Genomic DNA, 13,504 nt, shown 5'->3' with positions numbered 1-13,504 from the left:
ATTTAATAAATTTATTATTTAAATTTTTTTTTTAAGTTTAAATACTCTTTTGTTTAAATCAAATCAAATATCATTTCGATTAATGTCAATGATATCCCCCCGTCCCGGACCCGAAACAAAAGAACCAAAAGTTTTTTTTATTTTTTATTTTTTATTTTTTATTTTTTATTTTTTATTTTTTAATTTTTTTTAATAATATAATATATTAACTTTTTACCTAAGTAATTACATAACAACATTAATTTTTTTTTCATTTTAGATTTACACGTGACTGTAACCTATCAGATAATAATAATAATAATAATGTGCGGTTAGCTGGGCAGTAGAAGATTCACTCGACAGACTTCAAAAAGCTCTGCCACACTACTCACAGACCCCCCCAGAATCCAGCTGCCCCTCCAAGCACCCGGCCAAAGCACTCCCAATGTTCCAAACTGGCCACTTTACAAGAGAATAAATAAAAATAAAATAAAAATAAGAAAAAAATTTTTCCCATCTTTTTTTTTTTTTTTCTCTCTCTCTATCGGCAATTATCTTATAATTACTTATAATTAATTAAGTAATCATCTTATGACACACTGTGTAACAGCAATCCCCTCTCTCAGCTACTCTTAAATACTTTTATAAGAGTATTGTTGTTGTTCTATTTTCCCGCGGCGTATGATTCGACATGACCATTCTGCTAGCCATTGCTGTCCTTGTCTGAGCTTCCAAATGAGTCTAAGCCTTTCAGCAAATTTTGTGGCCAGTCGATTTATTTCCTTCTAAACTTGCTCAACGCCCACACACATATGTAAAACAAATATCTTCTTCTTCTTCTACTTTCCCGCCTATAAATACCAGCCAACCCCCCCCTCTTATTTCAAAAAATTTCTTTCTTCTTCCCCTTTTTTTTTTTTTTTTTTTTTAATACTCACCACATATCCACCCTTATCTTATCACAACAACAACAACAACTTACAAAAAAAAAAAAAAACCCAACCATGGCTAGAACTAAGCAAGCTGCCAGAACCACCACCGGTGGCAAGGCTCCCAGAAAACAACTCGCCTCTAAGGCTGCCCGCAAGTCTGCTCCCTCAGGCACTGGCGGTGGTGTCAAGAAGCCCCACAGATATAAGCCCGGTACCGTTGCTCTTCGTGAAATTCGTCGTTACCAGAAGAGTACTGAACTCCTTATTCGAAGACTCCCCTTCCAGCGCCTGGTCCGTGAAATTGCCCAGGACTTTAAGACTGATCTTCGTTTCCAGTCATCTGCTATTGGTGCTCTTCAGGAGTCTGTTGAGGCTTACCTTGTCTCTCTCTTTGAAGACACCAACTTGTGTGCCATTCACGCCAAGCGTGTCACTATCCAGAAGAAGGATATCGCTTTGGCCAGACGTCTCCGTGGCGAGCGCATTTAAATAGTGATGAGAATTACTATTCTATGCCCTTTTTATTTTAATGATGACGACTACAACTTAGCTTATGACTTCTTTTTTTCCTGACTCCCTCATTTTATTATTATTATTATTATTTGATGTATACTATTTTTTTTAATGTGATTTTTCTTTTATTGATTTTAATATTTCGAAGACTTGAGTTTCTGAAGATTGTATTGTAGTTGGTTTATTTAATTTTTTTTTAATTAATTAAAACTCTATGTGTAATTATTATTTTTTTTTTTTTTAATCTACTCCCATGTTGGTGATGGGCTGGACATGTAAAGTGGAGGTTTCAGCACGTCACTGGCTGCAAGCCTTGCGTTAGATTATTGTGTGGGTTTCATCATATTTATTACATCGTCATTCGGCTTTGCACTCATAAAAAAATATATATATATATATATATATTAATACTTTAAGACCGATTTTTCTGTAGAACAAAACAAAAGGAATTATATTTGAAATTAATAAATAGTAATAATAAAATAAATAACAGAATTTTTTTTAATTTTAAAATTTGCCACCAGATTTTTTTTTTTTTTTTTTAATAGAAAAAACGATATTGTTGGAATAACATCAAAAAAACTAAATTTTTTTTTTTTTTCTTCTTTGTGCGTCATTTTCTAAGGGTTTCTTAACACACGTCATCACTAACAAAAAAATCAAAAAAAAGTCAAAAAAATTTTTTTCTTTTTTAAAGCTCCGGAATTTTCTTCACTAAAACAAATTAAAAAAAATATAATTTTTGGACGAGACCGGAATTGAACCGGTGACCTTCTCAATGCAAATGAGACGCGATAACCACTACACTACACGCCCAGAGTAATCGTTATAATATAGATGTTTTTGAAATACTTAAATTAAAAGTACTTTAAATCACGTGATACTAAATTTTGTTGTTAATTGGAATTATTTATTATATACATATATATTGAAATATAATTTAGGGCTTTTTAAAATAAAGATGATTAATGCTATAAAAAAAAAGGAAGAGAAGAATTAAAATCTGTTTACTATATGATTGCCTGTTACGATGAAAGATATCATGTTCTTTCTGCCAGTCACAAGCTACTGATTAATTATACTTCAATGATCACAGAAAAGGAATAAGAAGAAGAAGACAAAAAAAATTATACACATGAAAGACATTTTATGTCTGGAGTAGCTTATCTATTTACTTTACAGAAATCTTAAAAAAAAAAATAAGTGATAGCATTTGCCTTTGTTTTGAATCTTTTTTTTTTTTTTTTTTTTAGAGGAAGTCTATCAATTTTATTTTTTTATTTTTATGACGAAAATCTTTTTTATTCTTCTAATCATTTCTATTAATTGCAAGTAAATGACATGTATCAAATATCAAATAGAATTGACTCGAATCAAACGTTTCTAATTGAAACAAAGCATAAAGTTTAATCATATAGGGGAGAGTTGATAAGAAAAATTTTTTTTTTTTTTTGTAACTTTCAAATACAGATGGAGATATATCTCTAACTTAAAGCTTTTTCTTCTTCTTTCTTTCTTTCTTTAATTTAATTGAATTTAATGGCGTGGTAATTAATTAACACATATGATACCACCTAAATCAATTCTAATAAAAATTTTTTTCTTCTTTTTTTTTTTCAAAATGTAATGACGATTTTCTCCGAGGTCCAAGAATGATCTAGGATCACTACAAAGTCATACTGTAACCAAGATTGTATTACGACCACAACGACTACAATTCCTTTTTTAAACGGTTCTTCAAAAGTGAATACCGGCCCGAGGGGGATACAGATGCCCAAAGTAATAACAAAGCCATTGATTAATTTTTTTTTAATTTTTTTTTATTTTTCAAAGCCCGCCAATTGAAGAGATATCTACGATCTAATCTAGAAGTAAATTTAATATTTAAAAATTTAAAAAAAAATATTCATTAAAATAAAGAAAAAAAAGTAAAAATACATCATCGTTAAAAAAAAAGTCATTAGAAAAGAAAAAAAGAAAAATCACCACCTAAGAATGTTTATTTGCAACCGGTGCAGGTGCACTTACCGGGAGGGCATGTGCAAGTTTCCTTGGAGCAAGATTCTCCAGAGCAGGTTGTAGTCTTGCATCCAGAGCAGGTACATTCACCGGGAGGACATGTGCAAGATTCCTTGGAGCAAGATTCTCCAGAGCAGGCTGTGGTCTTGCAGCTGGCACAGGTGCACTTACCAGGAGGACATGTGCAAGTTTCCTTAGTACACGAATCTTCAGAGCAGGTTGTAGTCTTGCATCCAGAGCAGGTGCATTTACCAGGAGGACATGTGCAAGTTTCCTTAGAGCAAGATTCTCCAGAGCAGGCTGTAGTCTTGCATCCATCGCAAGTGCACTTACCAGGAGGACATGTGCAAGTTTCCTTGGTGCAGGAGCTTTCAGTCTTTGACTTACAGCTATCACACTTGCACTCTGCGGGTGGGCATTTGCATGTTTCCTTTGAGCATTTTGTTTCTGAGCAGTTGATAGGTTTGCATCCATCACACTTGCACTCATTCAGAGGACATTTGCAAGTTTCCTTTGAGCAGGCTGAAGAACCATCGGCAGCACAGGTCTTGGTCTTGCAACCATCACATTTGCATTCAGCAGGAGGACATTCACAGGTTTCCTTTGAGCAGGATGTTTCAGAGCAATTTAAAGGCTTGCAACCAGAACATTTGCAGGAATTGATGGGACACTTGCAGTCAGGCTTGACTGTAGTTTCAGTAGTAGAGCAATTGCAGGACATTAGTATTAAAGATGTTTGTTGATTGTAAGATATTGTAGATTGATTTGATATTTTTGATATATCTTAGATAAAAAAAAAAATTGATTTAATTTAAAGAATTGATTGATTGATTGATTGATTGATGATGAAAAGAAAGAATTAAAAAAAAAAAAGATAGCTATAGAGGGATCTAGCCACAGTTTATATAGTTTTAGAGATTTAAAGATAATAAATAGTCTTCTTCCCCCCACCTACTATTATTGATCAGAAGATCAAAGAAGAGGGGAGAGAGAGAGAGAGACAAAAAAGAGGGTTTCCCACTCGAGGAATCTTTTAGAAAAAGCATAGCGAAAAGATCGCAGCTGCAGCAACTGTTAGTTAGTCAAACTTTTTTATTTTATTTTTTTATTTTTGTAGCGAAAAAGTCGCAAGATAATAATAATAAAAAAAAAAAAAAGTAACTCCACAAAAAATAAATAAATAAAATTTTTTTTTTTTTTTTTTTTAATTTTTTTCGTAGCGAAAAAAACTCAATAAAATATTTATATAACAGAAAAAAAAAAAAAAATCCAAAAGGGGAAATTAAGTGCGGCAATGCACACATGTGCCACTCGTTTGTGTGTGTGAAAATCAGCCGTGCAATAAAATACGCCACACACACACACACACACACAAATACGCATTGCCGCCACTACTAAAGAAATTTTAATTTTTTTTTTTTTTTTTTTTTTTTTGTTTATGCGCTTTTTGTGCGGTGCGGCAGCAAATAAATCGCAGCGAAAACATCTCAGAAAGCTCAAAACAACGTGCTTCGTGACGTTATCAGAAGATCTTTTAGATGTCAACAATGATTCATCAGTCTTCTTCTATTTTAGATTATGATGATGATGATGATGATGATGATGATGATGATGATGATGATGATAATGATGATGATGATTATTAAAAAATAAAATACCCCTTAATTAAAAAAAAATATGTAATCAATATATATATTTATTCATTATTATTCATTATAATTCATTATTAATCACACTATCTATACCCCCACTTTTGATTCTCTTTCCATATGTGACAAAAGCTCCCCAGATACTTCATCACGCTCCCACTCCAAAACATACCGTACGGCTCCAATGTGTGAAAATTTATTTGAGCGTAACTGAACGCTTCGATTGGACTCGAACACAGCATGTGTTTTCCTATTTCGATACGTCGCCATTTCTTTCATTACCGTGTTTTTGGCCGTACTAATGCGTTTTACAAAGTAACTATACTCTGGGTGATACGGTAGCTCTAGAAGCTTGCAATCCAACCCCAAATACAATTCACATAGCTCGCGGATCGCAAAATTAACCTTATACCTGGTCGAGCAATAGACAACGGAATCAATGGGGAATGTGCTAGTGTCGTTGAGAATCTTGCACGCTAAAATGATACATGCAAATGCAATCGTGTGACTGGGAATCATAAGATAGACATTAGACAAAAGTGCGTCTACTGAAATGATCCATGCCACGCGTGCAACCTCTTTATGGACTTCTAGATGTTAGTTTTTTTAAATACAAAAAAAAAAAAAAAGAAAACGTTCTGGAAAATAACTTACTGTCAACGTCTTTTGAAATCTTGATGAGATAGTATTGCACTGAAGTTCTGCGGAAATCAAATCCAATTGTTTCAAAAATTTCTCTTTCAATGTTGATAATAAGCGTCTTCTTATCCTTTTGTTGTTCTGGTGTAAGCGAAATGCCCTTGAGATGTGTTAGAAACATAAACAGCTCCTTGCTGCGTTTTGGTGTGTCTTCAATCTTCGAGGCTACTAGCAAACATGCGCTCACAATGTCCTAGATTATTAGCATAAATCAGTGAAAAAAAATGGTAAACTTACTAGGAGCGAGTATGTATTAGTGTTGTTAAGTAGGTAGTATTGTTGGAAAATCATCATGGTTGTACATATTGTTCGTGCCGGACTATCACGGTTAGTATATATAACAAAAAAATAAAGCTCCCAAACATTAGTTTTTGAAAAAAAAAAAAAAAAAAACATACAATTTGAAGTTGATGGATGCACGCATAATGAGCTCAAATACATGGATCTTGCTTTCCTGGAATGTGGCAGGAGCAATCCCACTATGATCCAGCAGTTTCTGAATTTGGGACGGTGTGAGGAGGGCCTGAGAAATTTTGAGTAGAGATGGTGCTGCAGTTTGATGCTGAGATTGCGAAGCAGGTTTGGGTGCTTCGACAGAGGCCGGCGAGGGGGTTTCTGTTGAGACCTTAGGAGCTGTTGGTGGCTGTGACATTATTAGAGAGTATTTCTGAATGAATAAATTGTTTTGAAGAAGGTAAGCTATGGATAGTAAAGATAAATGGAATATATAGATCACTGGCTGTTGAAAGAGAGGGAGGGGGTTCTTGATGATTTGGTTGTGTGGAAAATAAATTTATCAAGTTGAAAGTTTTAATTTTCAAAAATTTTTTTTTTTTTTTCTTTAAATAATATGGAAAATAACAGCTTGACGAGCCAGGTGGCTTTCAAACATCAGTTATGACTTACAAAAACTATTCAGAGAATTGAAATACAAGTATCTACATATAGAATCTACAATTACAAGCTGTTTTTAAAGGTTTTATATGAAATAACATTAAGGCTTCTCTTTCTATTCAGTCATTTTACTTTGAACTTTCATTTCCACAGGGTCTACTATATATATATATATATATATATATATTTCTTATCGACACAAAGGCCGGGTAATTTTTAATTCCTCTTAAAGTGTCTACAAACTTCCATCTTTGCATTCTTCCCCTTTCACATTCGATAATAATAATAGAAAAATTCCACCTTTCCCCTTTCTCATTGACCCAAATAAAATAAAATAAAATAAAAAATAAAATGAGCAAAAACTCTGATTCAAACAAAGGCTCAAGTACAGCGCTCAGACGTTTGATGGCCGAATACCGTCAACTCATCAATAACCCTCCAGAAGGAATTTCTGCAGGCCCCATCGATGAAGACAATTTCTTTGAGTGGGAGTGTCTGATCCAGGGCCCCAAGGATACCCCATACGAAGGCGGACTTTTTGCAGCCACAATGACATTCCCCAAGGATTACCCATTGAGTCCACCCACTCTTGTATTTACCTCCAAGATCTTTCATCCCAATAGTAAGTATTACGTTTCAATGAAGATATGAATATACCTAACACGATGGGAATAATATATAATAGTCTACAAAGATGGCAAGGTGTGCATCTCCATTCTGCACCCACCAGGCGATGACCCAAACATGTACGAGAGTGCATCTGAACGTTGGACTCCTATCCAGAGTGTTGAGAAGATTCTAATCAGTGTTATGAGCATGCTTGCGGAACCCAACGATGAGAGCGGCGCAAACATTGATGCGTGTGTAAGTATTATTCCAAATATGGATTTACTCTTGTCTATTTTACTAACATGAGGGTTTGTAGAAAGTCTGGAGAGATAACCGTGAAGAGTTTAACCGGATTGTGCGCCAAAACGTTAGAGAATCACTTGGCATGTAAATGTAAATATATTGAAACAAAAAAAAAAAAAAAAAAAACAAAATCTCCTTTACTTTCCCATTCTTCAATCTAAATTTAGTTTCCATTTGGTTGGGCTTCCTCTTCTTCATCGTCGTCTTCTGGAAGAATTTCAAACTTTTCTAGCAGATAATCCACGATATCTTCGTGATCATTAGATTCGGCCTCATAGTATGCATCATGGCCGGCTTCGTTCTTAAGCAACGGATCTGCCTGGTGCTCACACAGTAGCTTGACGGTTTCCAGGTGACCGTTAAGTGCGGCCCAGTGTACGGGCGTGTTGCCGGAATCGTTGCGCGCATTGACGAGTGGTTGCAGTTCAGCATTAGATTCAATAACCTTTAAAAGGTACTCGACACAGTCTAAAAGAGTGTTAGAGAATCAAATCAAACCAAACCAAACCAAACCAAATCAAATCAAATAAAAAAAAAAACAATGAAGGAAAGAACATAGAACATAGTACTTACCATCGTGACCGTTGGCGGCAGCGTAATGAAGAGGAGTGGCTTGAGTGTACTCGTTGACCACCTTAAGGAGATCAGACGGCTCCAGGCCGTCGACTAGCGTCTTCAGTTCATCGAGATCGCCTGCACGCGCGGCAGCAAATATTTCCAGCTGGACGTCTTCTGTGAGAGCCATTATGATAGTTGTGGATGGATAGAGGGGGTAGGTGGGTGGGATTTTTAGTAACAGATGAGCAGAAGAAAAAAAAAATAAAAAAATTTTTTTTTTTTTTTTTAATTTTTTTAATTTTTTTTTTTTTTTTCTTTGAAAAACCCAAAATTTTAGTTTTTCTGGAAATTCATAAAAATTATGCACATTGAAAATCTCACAAGACATTTTCTATACAACAACCAACAACTATGGACAAACAATTGTACGACCCACAAAATGTTAAAATCAAGTACACAGGCCCCCTGGACCAGTTCTTTGAACGACTCTGGGAAATCATAAAGACCGTGGTGCGCGACCCTAACATCCCGTCTCCTGAAATCACCGACCGGCCAAGCGTGCTTTACAATGCGCTGACAAATGCAGAAGTCCAGCAAACAGTGGCACAGCTACCAAATGAATGCCCTCAGACAAAAGACTTTATAGTCACTGCGTTTTTTGGTCAATCTCTCCTCAAGATTCGGTCCATCATAGACTCTTTGGAACGCCCGGAAGGCATTCCAGAAGACATTATTGAAATCTCGCTCAACGACATGAAGATCTTTAACACAATGGTCACACTTATCGTCATGGATGGCATATATCCACGGCTATCACCTGGGGTTGGTATCCCGTTGACTTTGCGCACCAAGGCTAGACAAGACTTGAAGGCCGCACCCGGTATCTTGGGCACCACGGCTCCTGTCACCGACAACGCCTCGCGGTTTGCACAACTGGAATATATTCTGAGTGGTACACTTATCCCCGTGCTTAACGTCAAGGACAATGTGCGGGATTTGTTATTCATTGGTTCCTACTTCCCCGATCTCCTGGCCGCTTCTATTGAGCTTGCATTCAACCCAGCAGCCCCGAACCGTGCCCAGGGGGCACGCGACTTCCAGACCATTGTGGCACAAATGGACACATACTCCTTATTTCTAAACCTGACGTCACTGATCCGGCCCAAGACACCAGCATGGCTTCTTATGGCCACTACACGGGTTCTTGCCACATTGCCACTTGTTCGTAAATCCAACGGCGTGCTTTCTCTTATCGAGTTTATATCTGGTGTGCGCGAGAAGCCCGATGTGAATATCGAGGATCTTGATAAGGCAGTAGGTATTCTCAAGGCGGTTCCCAAGAAAATGAACCCCGTGGAGTATTATCACAAAATTGGACAACAGCTGATTGGTGTCATGGCGCTGCATGACCGAGCCACTACGGTGTCTGCGACAGTCCACATTGTGGATAGCATTTACGAGCAGAAACAGGAGATGGTGGTTGTAGGAGTGCAGGATGCGTTACTGGAGACGTTGGCTCCTCGCAAACGCGAGACCGTTAAGGCGGAGGAGCTGATGCAAGCGGTGCGTGCGTTAGAGGCAATGGTGCGTGCGGCTCAACCGTTGGGGGTGATTCATGAGGTTGGCAAGTTTGCGTTTGTAGCATTGTGGACACTGCTATGTTTTGCTAAAGCTGAGCAGAAGGAAGATTTGGCGACCAGCGTGAGTAATGTGCTTGTTGGGGTTGTTTCATTACAACCGGAGGACGCTGCTGGGATCCAGAGCATGTTACTGCGGAACTTTCTTGCCAAAAGTGGATCACGGTTATGGGAATATGGAGTTGATGATGAGGGGATGGTAGGAATTGTGGCGACTGGTGGGAGAACCAGTGTAAAAACTGGTGGTGAATTTGCATTATTTGGGGAGATTGAAAGACGGGGGAAGGTACTTTCTGAGAGCATTTTAGGGCCATTGGCTGGGGAAAAAGATACATTTACGAGTACGCTATTTGTAAACTTAATCAAGGAATGGTTGTTGGAGCGCCAGGAGAAAAGCAGCAATGGAGAGGTGTTGTTGGAGAGTGATGATGAAGAGGATACTGTTGGAGCACTTGTACATGCGAAATTGTTGGAGATTTTGTATAACGAGCATAAGGATAGATTGATCAAGTCGCCTATGGAGTTACTGATGGTCATTCACGGGACACTTGAGGATTATGTTTCTATACTAGAGCGAGCTGAGGAAAAGAAAAAGACTGAGACTACATCAGTGACTGAGCGGTTAAAGATTGTTGATTTGGACGATTCAGATATCCAAGAGGAAAAGTACTACCCTGAGGCGGTGAGGGGTATTGTGGAGGTCGAGGAGCCTGATACCAATAAGCAGGAAGATACCGAAGAGGAAACAGAGATGCTGGACTTGTGTTTTTCGTTGGTGCTGGCCATCACGGAGGATCTTGCGACAGCGTTTAAGAAGGTAGATCCGACTCTAGACGATAAGGTTCCAGAGCTGAGGTCATTGGAAACGGTACTGGGTCCGCTTCAGTACATTGTGGGGCATACACCTGAGGGACTGCTACAGGGCAAGGCGGCTGCATGTGTGGACCAAATTGCGGAAGTACTTGGGCTATATTTCCCCAAAGACAGCACGGTACCTGCTGCAGATGCGTCGGAGGGTGATCGCAAGACCCTTTCACGAGTGATCCAGATGCTGGATGACTTACAGGCTCCGACACAGGCACACGGACTATACATTTTACGGGGGCTTGTTACAACCAAGAGCGTGGTAGTGCGAGACAATTGGAGGATGGCAACGCAGCTGTGTTTATCAAAACTAGTGAGCGACGATGCATTTGTGTATTTGAATGCGGTTAAGACATTGCTTGCAGTGTGCGATGCGCATGATGGTGGAGATGGAGTGGTGGAGTATCTTGTGGATGTATACAGTGGGGTATTAAGGGAACGGAAGGATGAGAGTGTTTCTGAGACTGTTTACACACGCAAGATGTTGGAAGAGATGGGAGTGGATGAGCTTTTGAAGGTTGGTGAAGTGATTTTACGAGTGGTTCAACGGCTAGGTGAGGCATTGGGAGGAACAACGGCTGACATTATAGCAGGACGGATGCTTGCTATGGCATCACGAAGGCGGATGCGTGGGAGCATATTTGCGACTCGGCCTGAGGGAGTTCCGGATGTGTTACGAATGTCAGCATTAGGGATTTTAGGGGCCGCCTATGAAGCAAGTTTTGTAGGTGTTGCAGGGGAATGGATGGATGATACGCTGGATGTTGCTTTGGGGATTCTTTCAATGGAAGGTGAGCAAGGTCAAGCTGTGGAGAAAGATGATGAAGATGAGGAGAAACAGGTTGCTAAGGAAGTTGAAGCAAGTGGAGGGGTAATGATGAGACGAGCAGCATTGGCGTTATTAATTTCAGTTGCACGGAGTGTTCCTGGACCTGAGTGGGTTATGTCTGATGATATTGAACGGGCAAAGGTTTATGTTGACATTTATCTACACGACCGAGACCCGATTGTGCGGTCGCACGCCGAAGTTTTAGATGGATTGTTGGAGTGAAGAAGAAGATATATATATATATATATATATATATATAAATAAATATGTACATTAAAAATCAAAAATCAAAAATCAACAAAGCTATATAGAGCTTATTATTGTTATTGTTATTATTATTATACATAACTAACTTTGGTACCCATTTTGAGTGTATGAGCGAGCTTAGACCAAACGCGGGCAAGAGCGGCACGAACACGGGCACGGGCTGCAGCAGTGCGTACAAAAGTAAGGAAGAAGAGGATTGCAGCTACTACAGTTGCAACTCGGGCGAAAGTCAAAGCTGCGGAGATTTTTGACCAGAGAGAAATAGATTGCGGGAGTGGAGCAGGTGGAATTGCGTGGGGTTGTTGTTGTTGTTGTTGTTGTTGTTTTTCAGATTTCTTTTTGCGGGGGGTTTTTGATTTAGTCACTGGACGTTTAGTAGTAGTACTACGTAAATTGGTTGGAGTATCTTTAACCAAGTTTTTAGATTCTTTTACTTCTCTATCTCTAGCTTGAGCTAGGGCTAGCTGAGTGGCCTTTTCCATCTGTAGAAGCTCTTCGGTATGCCGCAGCTCATGAGCGGTAACTGCAGCGATTAAACTTGGGCGGTTATTTTTGTCCATGGAGGTAGCAGCACAGAGACCGACATATTCTGCAGCGTATGCATAATCATGGAGAGGTAGGAGAACTTTAAGAACATAAAGCTCTGCCAGTCGGGTATCTTCTTCGATGTTTTCGAGGGGGACACTGGCCATATAAGTTTCGAGATTGGCACGGAGTGCAGTGAGGGTTGTAGTTGAATGTTGGGAATGACGGGAAACGAGGGAGACAAGGGGGATAACAGTATTGAGGGGTAGAGTTGATGGAGGTGGTAGAAGAGAAGCAGCAGAAGAAGTAGCAAGGTCCCAGAGAGAAGGAGAAGAGGAGGTTGCAAGAGCTGCAAGTCGTTTACGTAGGGTTGAATCAGGGCCCCATTCTGGGGAAGAAGATGAAGATGATGATGAAGAAGAGGAAATGGAACTTAAGGAGAGGGTATCTGAATCAAGGATTTCGTTACGGGAGCGGGTAGCTACGACCGAATGTTCTACAGCGAGATTAATAAGGGCAAGGTAAAGGTTCCATAGTCGGATAAAGTATGACTGGGAGAGAGGGTTGATGTTGTTGTTATTATTATTATTATTATTATTATTATTTTTTGATGGGAGAATGATGGGTTCAATGCGGGCAGTTGCTGCTGCGAATTGGCGATTGATGAAGAGAGTAAGGGCTGCTTTATAAGGGTTTTCGAGGATAGTAGAATTTGAAGGAGAAGAGAGTAAAATTTGAGACATTTAATGAGATTTGAATGATGATTTTAATAGATAATTTTTTTTTTTTTTTTTTTTTTTTTTGATTTTAGTATGGATTGGATGATGGGAAAAGTTTTGATTTTTGATTTTTGATTTTTGAATTTGAATTTTTGATTTGTTTGATCTTGGCGATGGGACAAAATATTTTAGTGGTGGTGAAAAAAAAAAAAAAAAAAAAAAAAAAATTAAAAGTTGAGCCGAGGCAATTAAGAAATCTGGGGAAGTAAAGATATGTCATGATTATGTTAACATTACTAAGTGTTATATAAGGAAAATATATATAAATTGGCGTCTTAGTAATCATTATTGTTTCTTTTTATTTTTTATTTTTTACTTTTTAGTGGATTCTATTTTTAGCATCACATTAATAATTCTTGTCTCCACCTTTTTTTTTTTTTTTTTTTTTTTTTAATTTTTAAATTTAGCATTTTGGCCCTTAAAAAGAAAAAAAAAAAAAAACAAAGTT

General features: G+C 38.1%; 7 protein-coding genes across 7 annotated transcripts; 3 read left to right on the top strand and 4 right to left on the bottom strand.

Annotated features, from left to right (window-relative positions):
• Positions 1–983: 983 nt before the first annotated feature.
• Positions 984–1,400, top strand: SAPINGB_P000117 (uncharacterized protein; the record flags this gene model as incomplete). The annotated part of the gene is made up of 1 exon (XM_031994841.1): positions 984–1,400. The coding sequence occupies one exon, from the start codon at positions 984–986 to the stop codon at positions 1,398–1,400; it is 417 nt and encodes a 138-aa protein (XP_031850732.1).
• Positions 1,401–3,423: 2,023 nt separating this feature from the next.
• On the bottom strand, positions 3,424–4,164 carry SAPINGB_P000116 (uncharacterized protein; the record flags this gene model as incomplete). The annotated part of the gene is made up of 1 exon (XM_031994840.1): positions 3,424–4,164. The coding sequence occupies one exon, from the start codon at positions 4,162–4,164 to the stop codon at positions 3,424–3,426; it is 741 nt and encodes a 246-aa protein (XP_031850731.1).
• Positions 4,165–5,182: 1,018 nt separating this feature from the next.
• SAPINGB_P000115 (uncharacterized protein) lies at positions 5,183–6,443 on the bottom strand (the record flags this gene model as incomplete). The annotated part of the gene is made up of 4 exons (XM_031994839.1): positions 5,183–5,682; positions 5,747–5,984; positions 6,029–6,110; positions 6,190–6,443. 4 exons carry the CDS (start codon positions 6,441–6,443, stop codon positions 5,183–5,185), a joined length of 1,074 nt encoding a protein of 357 aa, XP_031850730.1.
• A 593-nt stretch (positions 6,444–7,036) lies between these two features.
• On the top strand, positions 7,037–7,685 carry SAPINGB_P000114 (uncharacterized protein; the record flags this gene model as incomplete). The annotated part of the gene is made up of 3 exons (XM_031994838.1): positions 7,037–7,307; positions 7,371–7,549; positions 7,611–7,685. The coding sequence occupies 3 exons, from the start codon at positions 7,037–7,039 to the stop codon at positions 7,683–7,685; spliced, it is 525 nt and encodes a 174-aa protein (XP_031850729.1).
• A 75-nt stretch (positions 7,686–7,760) lies between these two features.
• On the bottom strand, positions 7,761–8,342 carry SAPINGB_P000113 (uncharacterized protein; the record flags this gene model as incomplete). Its single annotated transcript, XM_031994837.1, has 2 exons — positions 7,761–8,065; positions 8,171–8,342. 2 exons carry the CDS (start codon positions 8,340–8,342, stop codon positions 7,761–7,763), a joined length of 477 nt encoding a protein of 158 aa, XP_031850728.1.
• A 224-nt stretch (positions 8,343–8,566) lies between these two features.
• On the top strand, positions 8,567–11,707 carry SAPINGB_P000112 (uncharacterized protein; the record flags this gene model as incomplete). The annotated part of the gene is made up of 1 exon (XM_031994836.1): positions 8,567–11,707. One exon carries the CDS (start codon positions 8,567–8,569, stop codon positions 11,705–11,707), a length of 3,141 nt encoding a protein of 1,046 aa, XP_031850727.1.
• A 116-nt stretch (positions 11,708–11,823) lies between these two features.
• Positions 11,824–13,020, bottom strand: SAPINGB_P000111 (uncharacterized protein; the record flags this gene model as incomplete). The annotated part of the gene is made up of 1 exon (XM_031994835.1): positions 11,824–13,020. One exon carries the CDS (start codon positions 13,018–13,020, stop codon positions 11,824–11,826), a length of 1,197 nt encoding a protein of 398 aa, XP_031850726.1.
• Positions 13,021–13,504: the final 484 nt, after the last annotated feature.

The sequence above is a fragment of the Magnusiomyces paraingens genome (genome assembly GCF_902498895.1).
Source record: "Magnusiomyces paraingens strain CBS 517.90 genome assembly, contig: contig1, whole genome shotgun sequence".
In the NCBI taxonomy this organism is placed as follows: domain Eukaryota; kingdom Fungi; phylum Ascomycota; class Dipodascomycetes; order Dipodascales; family Dipodascaceae; genus Magnusiomyces; species Magnusiomyces paraingens.
This window is presented reverse-complemented; position numbering and strand designations above follow the sequence as displayed.